Here is an 8,365-nt window from a genome sequence, read left to right on the forward strand (position 1 = left end):
TGAAAATGTGGCCCAAATGTTTGAATATATTCTTTCAGAGTGAACATTTTTAACTCAAATCTTTGCTTCTGAGGGAGGTCCCTGGAACAACATATTTTCAGATGGGGGGTCGGTGGCCAATTACATATATTTTTGGGGGTCCTTGACATGAAAATGTTTGAGAACCACTGACATAGAAACATAGGGTTTTTCGAGAAAACTGTCAGGATTTAGAAGGCATTTATAGAATCGTTCCCAGGTCAAAATGGATTAATAATAATAACCGTATGGTATTCTTCTCTCTCCCCCTCAGGGTGATAGACCACGGAGAGGCCAACCGTATGACCACCCAGAGTGTCGCCATCGTGTTCGGTCCCACTCTGCTGAGGCCCGAGGTGGAGACGGGCAACATCGCCGTGCACATGGTTTACCAGAACCAGATCGTAGAGCTCATATTGCTGGAGTACGAAAGCATCTTCGGCAGGTAGACGACATGCAAGGAGAAAAGGTGGCTCAAGCTTTTCAAAAGTTTTTGACAAACTTGCTTTCCCTCTGGCTGAACTGGACATTGCTGTGGACCAAGCAATTGAGAGAGAATTGTAATTATGTTCATTGATACTAAGAAAAATTAAGATAAAGCTTCTGCGAGTGAGAAGACTTTGCACTTATTGAAACGTTTTGGAGCTGAGCTAAAAATAAGTTTGTACAGATTTCGCTCACTTTCTGTTTGGTTGCCATTCCTGCTGAAAGTAGCAGGCTGGACTGCTGACTTTGGGAACTTAAATCGGTTGATTTTCTGGCCGGATGATGGACAGTGTTGCCGTGACTTGAAACGGTGCAGTGAGGACCTGTGTGCGTGCGTGCGTGTGTGTGTGTGTGCTTGTGTGTGTGTGTGTGTGTGTGTGCGTGTGTGTGTGCGTGCGTGTGTGTGTGTGTGAGAGAGAGCGAGAGCGTCAGCACGTGGTTGGATTGGAGCATTCAGGTATTTGACATACACTGGATTCCTGTGGCCAGTAAGAAGTTTCCAAAATAATCTGGACGACCCGGATTTGATGGTATCGTATCGCAGCATAAAGAAGAGTCTCACAGGACTTGCATGGACTGCTGGAGACAGAGCTCTGCTCTAGCGGTGTGTGACTCAGGCCAAACCTGGCCGTTCTGCATACTACTCTATACTCTTACCACCATTGTGGACGGAATAAGCTGTAACTCACTCGTTTTTTCCGCATCGGGTTCGGGGGAACCACCAGGGGTCCCAAAATGGACCCTTACAAGTCTTTAACTCTTGATTGTACAAATATGCCATGCATTTGGTTAAATGTTTACACTTTGAGAGTTGCTATAACTATTGCTTTACTGTTACAGTAGATTGAGATGCCAGAGGGGAGAAAAGGGGTTCCGTGGACTAATGCATATCTTGGGGGGTCCTTGAGATACATTTTTAATCACCGCAATCTACACTGTAAACTCCTCGGTGTTAATTTAACCCTGAGAGTGCACAAACACTCTCAGAGTTCCAGACCCATAAGGATCCATTTGGACCCGTTGGTGGTGCCACAATTCCGACGTTGAGAACCAGTGCTGTGACTGAACTGGATGTGCACACCGGTTATCTGTGCTTTGGAGCATTTACCTCTGATGATGTGTAGTGTGAGCTCTGTGTGGTATGGATGGATGAGCAGGGGTGGGGGGGGGAAGGGAAAAAAAACAGTATTATGTGTTGGATTTGTCTGGAATAACTACTCGGATTAACTGGAACATAGTCATGATGTATGTCCCACCTTAAAAGCCCCCCTGTGAATCACTCCCCCGTCCCCCCCACCCTATGTTACTGTCCCATTCATGTCTCCCAACAACAGTGTTAAAGTCCCACCCCGGGCCCTGACTTCATCACGTACTGTGATCACCCTTATGACAGTGACCGTGGGGAAGACGCAAATGAAATGTGTTACTTGTTTGTAATGTTCGTTCGGGATGAATTAAATGTTAATGGAAATTTGTGCAGACCTGAAACCTTGCGTGGAAAGGAAGACCTTGCCGTGTCCTCCCCGCCATGTACAGATTTGTGTGTGTTGTATAGTCTTTCATGTGCTCTCTGTTGGTAAGCTTCTGTTTTAGTGACGGGTCGGTTCAGGGTCGGTTTTCTCAGTGAGAGGCTAGATGCCCTAAAGCCTGATTCATTACATTGTCACACAACGGTGTCGCAGGCCAAAAATAGCCGACCTACTGGCTCGCAATGCGTCGCGGGCGCGTCACGTTTGTGAGCTTGAGTATGTGTACTATTTTCGGCACGCGACGGAAGCATAAATTAGACGTAACTCGGATTCCCTCTCCCAGAGGTCCCCCTCTTATTACTGGAAAACAAGAAATGGAGAACAAGGTGATTTCTGGGAACTGAAGTCCTAACGTTACCATTTCGGATCAATTGTTCAAGTACTCCTTTGTGGTCCCGGCTTGATACTCCTTCTCCTCGAACTAAGCTAATATGAAAATGAGTGTTTTTGAGGAAAGTAAATGGTACTGGAAATATTGTTTTCATTTCACAGGTGGTTGTATGGGAGTTCATGGGAGTGTATGAAAGTTTTGAATGCTAAATAATTAAAGAAGACACGTCGGAGCATAATGTACAGTGAAAGAAAATAAGTGTTAAATGTGTTATTGTGTTGGAGGTATGTATGCTTTGATGGGTTGCTGGTGAAAGGCGAGTTTGATTTTGTAAATCTAAATAAAACCATAACATTACACATTGAGTGTCGGGGAAGAATAAAGTGTTGTTTTCTTCTTGGAGGTGTACCTGGATTTTGCCGCATGGTCAACTGCACATTTTGAATGTAATTTTCAGACTAACTGCTGTTTGTGACATTGCTATGTCTAATAAAAAACACAAGCTAAACGCTGACTCAAAGATGTTTTTTTTTTTTTTTTACAGTACTATTATAATGTAGCCTGACACTCAGCCTGAATTTGAATATATTTTTTTAATGGGCGTGGCTAGCGATTCAGGGGCTGGAGCCAGGCTAATTATAATGTAAACTAGATTTATGTTCATTAGTAGAATATCATATAGAATAATGAAGATTTTCATTTAATCTTCAAGGAACCCTAAATGTTGACCTTACCAAAATCTTTAATTACATCACTTGAACGTACATCCTGAATCCAATGATTAAATGAAAATAGTTGTCATCAAACTGAGTGGTTAAGCTTTCACGTCTCAATCAATTATGTTCCTACCTGTTAATTACTAAATGTATGGCTATAGACTATATTTCTTGAGGTTCCTGCAGATACATTACAACCCCTTGCTGCTCTGCCGCAATTAATTTGATTTCTTCTTTCTAAGAAGGCAGGTGTGTCATTTGTCATTAGGTCAAACTCTGCTCAGAGTCCTGAAGGGTGTGGATTAATTGATGCCTAATTAGGTAATTGCTGCGGTGCCAACTTTGATTAAGAAGCACAGGACACGAGTGCTGAGCAAAGCTGCTTGCCGTGGCCACACTGAGTCACCCTGACTGAAAGGCCCCATTTAGACGCCACTTTATTTTCCTGCTACGTGTGTCAGTGTGTGCGTGCTTCTGTACTTCTGTCTTTGTGAGGACCAGACGGTTGCCCTCGCAAGATTAGAAACACGAGGGAAAATCCTGGAAAGTAAGGGCATTTTTGCTGGCCTACATTTTCCAAGATGCTGTTTTTAGGGTTAGAATTTAGATTTGGTTGCAGTAAGGTTTTGGCAGGTAGTGGTAAAAGGGGAGGATTTAGGGAATAAAAGCAGTTCATGGAACTATGCGCAAGTCCTCCTAAGTACAGTAAAACATACCTCTGTCCTCTGTTGCACCATCCAGCATCAGTGAGGTGAAATGTGAACAGCGTGAGGCCGTCCTCTGAATCTCCCCGGCGTCTGTCTGGCTGTCTTTTACGCTTTCATCATGTCCCTTGACCTAGTCTGTCTGTCTGTCTGTGACAGAGGCCGCACGTTTTACAACCACGTCTGCCGCACTCAAGTGATCGAGTAGGCTACACGTCATCTTGAAAGTGCATTTAAGTGGGTCCCCCTCCTGCCTACGTAACGTGTTAATGTACTGCAACAGGTTTGACTTATACCTTGGCATAGGCTCTGTTTTGACAGACCGGACCACCTTGGATCTGAAAAACGTGCCGGAGGTAGGTTGCACTGAATCATGTGCCCCGTTGGAAACCGCAGGTCGTTAAAAGCTGAAAGGCAAAGAGAGAGAGAGAGGAGGGGGTACGGAGACAGAAAGGGCCCCCAGAATTTCCAAATGAGAAAACAATTAGATCATTTCTATAATTCATGGGTGCGACCACAGCACAGGCCCAGGGAGGCCTTGAGTGTTTGAAGTGCTCCATATGCTAGCTGTTCCTGTTTTCAGGGCTGATCTGCTCTCTCTCTGCTCTGGGCCAGCCTGCTCCATGGGGGCTGAGGTGTAGGCAGGTAATGTGAACAAGCCATTATGGGGCATAAAGGATTTATGGTACTTCAGCGCTTCCCCGTTCGTTCATTTGCAGGTGGGCTGTCGACAGGAGTAGAACAGAATGGGGGCTAAGGGGTGATTCACACCGCTGTGGTTTTTTTCCTTTGTATAAACATTCTAATGCTTCATTTGTGCGCCGTCGTACAACTGTGTCTCGTGCGTAAAATAGCCGATCTACAAGTGAACAACGTGTCGCATTCTGCGAAGCGTGAGCATGTAGATCGGTCATACGGTCATACAAGAGGTATAACAACGTCCATTCTATGGGAGCGAAGGGATGGAGCGCCCGTTTGTGGCGGGTTTACACGTTGGCGATCAATTCGTCATGCATGGAGTTCAACATTGGTGAAATAAATTCGACCGGGCACCAACCCAAGGCTGGCGTTACACATGTATTCTTTCAGTGAGCCAACCACTCAATTTAAGTCAAAAGTAACTACACACCAGAAAACCGACCCACAAGACCACATGGGACGTTAAGGCATTTGACGCCATGACATGTGTTGGCTACAACGCTCCTGATGCAGATGTGTGATCGTACCCTTCAGGGGCTTAAAACCATTTTTCTAGGCTATTTATTCAAACTAAGGGTTTACTTATCCGATCCATGAGGCCTATAGGGCAGGAGCCTATCTCCTGTTTCTGTAGCGTGAGGCAGCTTGATGTACTGTACAAGTACATCCCCCAGCCATGACTGTATAAGTACACCCCTGGACATGACGCTAGTATGTAGCAGGGGCTTACCCCCCAATTACTTACCTAGGCCCATCACTCCCAGTGGAGCATAGGCCATCGATGACTCTTCTCCATCCCATACGGGATGTAGTACTAGCTGCTGGTTTCCTCAGTGTGTGACCTATCCATCCCCACTTTCTCCTCGGGATCTTGTTTCTCCACTGGCTCCCTTTCCTGAGTCCTGAGTTCCTCATTTCTGATTTTGTATGGCCACCAGATCTTGAAAATGCACTTCAGACAGCCGTTAATGAAAGTCTGGATCTTTTGCAAAGTCCTTTTTAATCTGACAATGCCTCTCAGGGTGGACACACAGTGTAGCACATTACAGTATGGCATAGTGTGGTAAAAGGGCACTCTTTCCCCAAGTGGTAACAAGGCCTAATATCAAAAACCAGAGCTTCCACATATCCGTTTGGGTCAAGATACCTGTAGTGTTTCTGACTTAGGTAGTATCTGAGACTTATTTGAATGCATAAAACGTTAATTTGTTAATACAATATAACTAGTGCATCTATATTGGTTGGAGGTGGTCTCCCTACTCTTCCACTTAATTTGTTTATACCGCCAACCATCAGCCAAGGTGGAAGTCTATGAGCAACTAAAATCTATTCTGACAGCCTGTGACTTTAACAAATAGGTAATTTTAATCGGTGACTGGTTCAATTTCACCCAAAATCTAGGCCTAAGATTTGAGCCCTCAATATGGGGTACATCGCATCAATGGTCCTGGGTCAATAAGAGGGCCTACCACCCCACTCTCTTGATATGTTCTTCCCCAACTCTTGGAGAGTATTTAGGCCTTTTACTGGACCTCCTAGCCCCTAAAATGACCCCAGGAGGAAGTGTTGACCTTTACTGAATTGCTTCAGTTTCAGGTCATTTGACCACCTAACTTCAGATTTGGGCACCCTAACATGTGGTCTTTAAGTGGTGGGCCTGGGGTCATCTTAGTGGCTAGGAGGTCCAGTGAAAGGCCTACATACTCTCCCAAGATGGAGGAACAACATTTTACAATCTGGGAACCCTAAATCTAGGCCTAAGACGTGACACCTCAAAGTGGGGTACATTGCATCCACTGGTCAATCCAAGGGCCTACCACTCCACTCTCTTGATATGTTCTTTCCCAACTCTTGGAGAGTATGTAGGCCTTTCCCTGGACCTTCTAGCCCCTAGGATGACCCGAGGCCCACCACTTAAAAGCCACATGCTACGGTGCCCAAATCTGAATTTAGGTGCTCAAATGAACTCAAACTGAAACAATTCAGTAAAGGTCAACACTTCCTCCTGGGGTAATTTTAGGGGGTGGGACCTCCAGTAAAAGGCCTAAATACTCTCCAAGAGTTGGGGAACAACATATCAAGCGAGTGGAGTGGTAGGCCCTTGGATTGACCCAGGACCAGTGATTCAATGTACCCCACTGAAAAATAGCAGATCTACAAGCTCGTAGCGTGGCACTCGGTGCCGCACTATGAGCTTGTAGATCTGCCCAAAGTTGAAGGGCTTCAACCTTGGGTACTGGGTAGCTGAAGTTGAAGCTCTGCCCTTCAACTTTGGGCACTTTTACATGTAGGCTGACCCAAAGTTGAAACAGTTGCCAGGGGGACATCTTTGGGCCTGGGGTCCTCATCGTTGGATATGTTGTTCCCACAACCAAGAAGAGTATTTTACCCTTTACTGGAGGTCCTAGGCCCTAAAATGACCCGATGAGGAAGCGTTGACCTTTACTGAATTGCTTCAGTTTCAGTTCATTTGACCACCTAACTTCAGATTTGGGCACAATTACACCATTGCTTCAGTTTCAGTACATTTGACAACCTTCTTTCAACTTTGGGCACTTTTACATGTAGGCTGACCCAAAATTGAAACAGTTGCCAGGGGGACATCTTTGGGCCTGGGGTCCTCATCGTTGGATATGTTGTTCCCACAACCGAGAAGAGTATTTTACCCTTTACTGGAGGTCCTAGGCCCTAAAATGACCCCATGAGGAAGCGTTGACCTTTACTGAATTGCTTCAGTTTCAGGTCATTTGACCACCTAACTTCAGATTTGGGCACCCTAACATGTGGTCTTTAAGTGGTGGGCCTGGGGTCATCTTAGTGGCTAGGAGGTCCAGTGAAAGGCCTACATACTCTCCCAAGATGGAGGAACAACATTTTACAATCTGAGAACCCTATGCCTTTGTATGGTTCAATCCTACCCTAAATCTAGGCCTAAGACGTGACACCTCAAAGTGGGGTACATTGCATCCACTGGTCAATCCAAGGGCCTACCACTCCACTCTCTTGATATGTTCTTTCCCAACTCTTGGAGAGTATGTAGGCCTTTCCCTGGACCTTCTAGCCCCTAGGATGACCCGAGGCCCACCACTTAAAAACCACATGCTACGGTGCCCAAATCTGAATTTAGGTGCTCAAATGAACTCAAACTAAAAGTGCCCAAAGTTGAAGGGCAGAGCGGGGAGCGGGCGGAGTTGAACGAGCCCCCTTCCACTTCGGGCACTCGGGCGGGTGCCCGAATCTGAAAGTGGTGCTAGTTCCCTAGCTATCCGGAGAGAATGAAGGGACATAAAACAGATCCCATAGTGGGGGGAAAAAGACCCAGCTACAAAACTGAATTAGCCTCCAATTCAATCCCACCGGCAGTTAGTTAAATAGCTTGATGTAGCACTACAACCTGATATACCGTACTGTAAACTCAACCCCCCCCCCCTTACACACACACACACACTTACTCCCCCAAATCCCTTGACATTTAGTTTGAGAAGGTAATAAAACCATTTGCATATGTGGGAGGCTGTATGGGATATTTCATTTGACATGTTAACTGCTTTTTACAGTCTAATATATAACAACACACCCGTGGTTCCCACCCCCCAGCTGAGCAGCTGGTCTGACAGTTACGAGGACTGATGTACCACTGGCCTCGGTGCATCCGTCTCACCGGCGTTTAGCCGCGCTGCTAGCGGTCTGCGGAGACTGATGACGGCAGGGGTGATGGCACTGACCTTCTGTTGGTCTCTCTGGTGGCACGGCGGCACACACTTGTGGAAACAGGGTTGGTGTGTAATAATCAACACATGGCTATTAGACTCACGTCTACTGAGGGACCATATTGCTCAGCATTGCTCAGCTGGGATGTTGGTAATGGGCTGACCATGAGTC

The 8,365-nt window shown here is 46.0% G+C and overlaps 1 protein-coding gene across 4 annotated transcripts in view; it reads left to right on the forward strand.

The window, feature by feature from the left end:
* The window catches only part of LOC306913034 (rho GTPase-activating protein 12-like), an 84,799-nt gene extending 81,921 nt beyond the window's left edge, over positions 1-2,878 (forward strand). For all 4 annotated transcript variants that reach the window (XM_079489538.1, XM_079489539.1, XM_079489540.1 and 1 more), the window contains one exon: positions 293-2,878. In XM_079489538.1, the coding sequence (XP_079345664.1) occupies positions 293-467 (175 nt within the window). In that variant the 3' untranslated portion in view covers positions 468-2,878. The remainder of the gene's footprint in view (positions 1-292) is intronic.
* Positions 2,879-8,365: the final 5,487 nt, after the last annotated feature.

This window comes from Electrona antarctica (assembly GCF_951216825.1).
Source record: "Electrona antarctica genome assembly, chromosome: 20".
NCBI classification, from domain to species: Eukaryota; Metazoa; Chordata; class Actinopteri; order Myctophiformes; family Myctophidae; genus Electrona; species Electrona antarctica.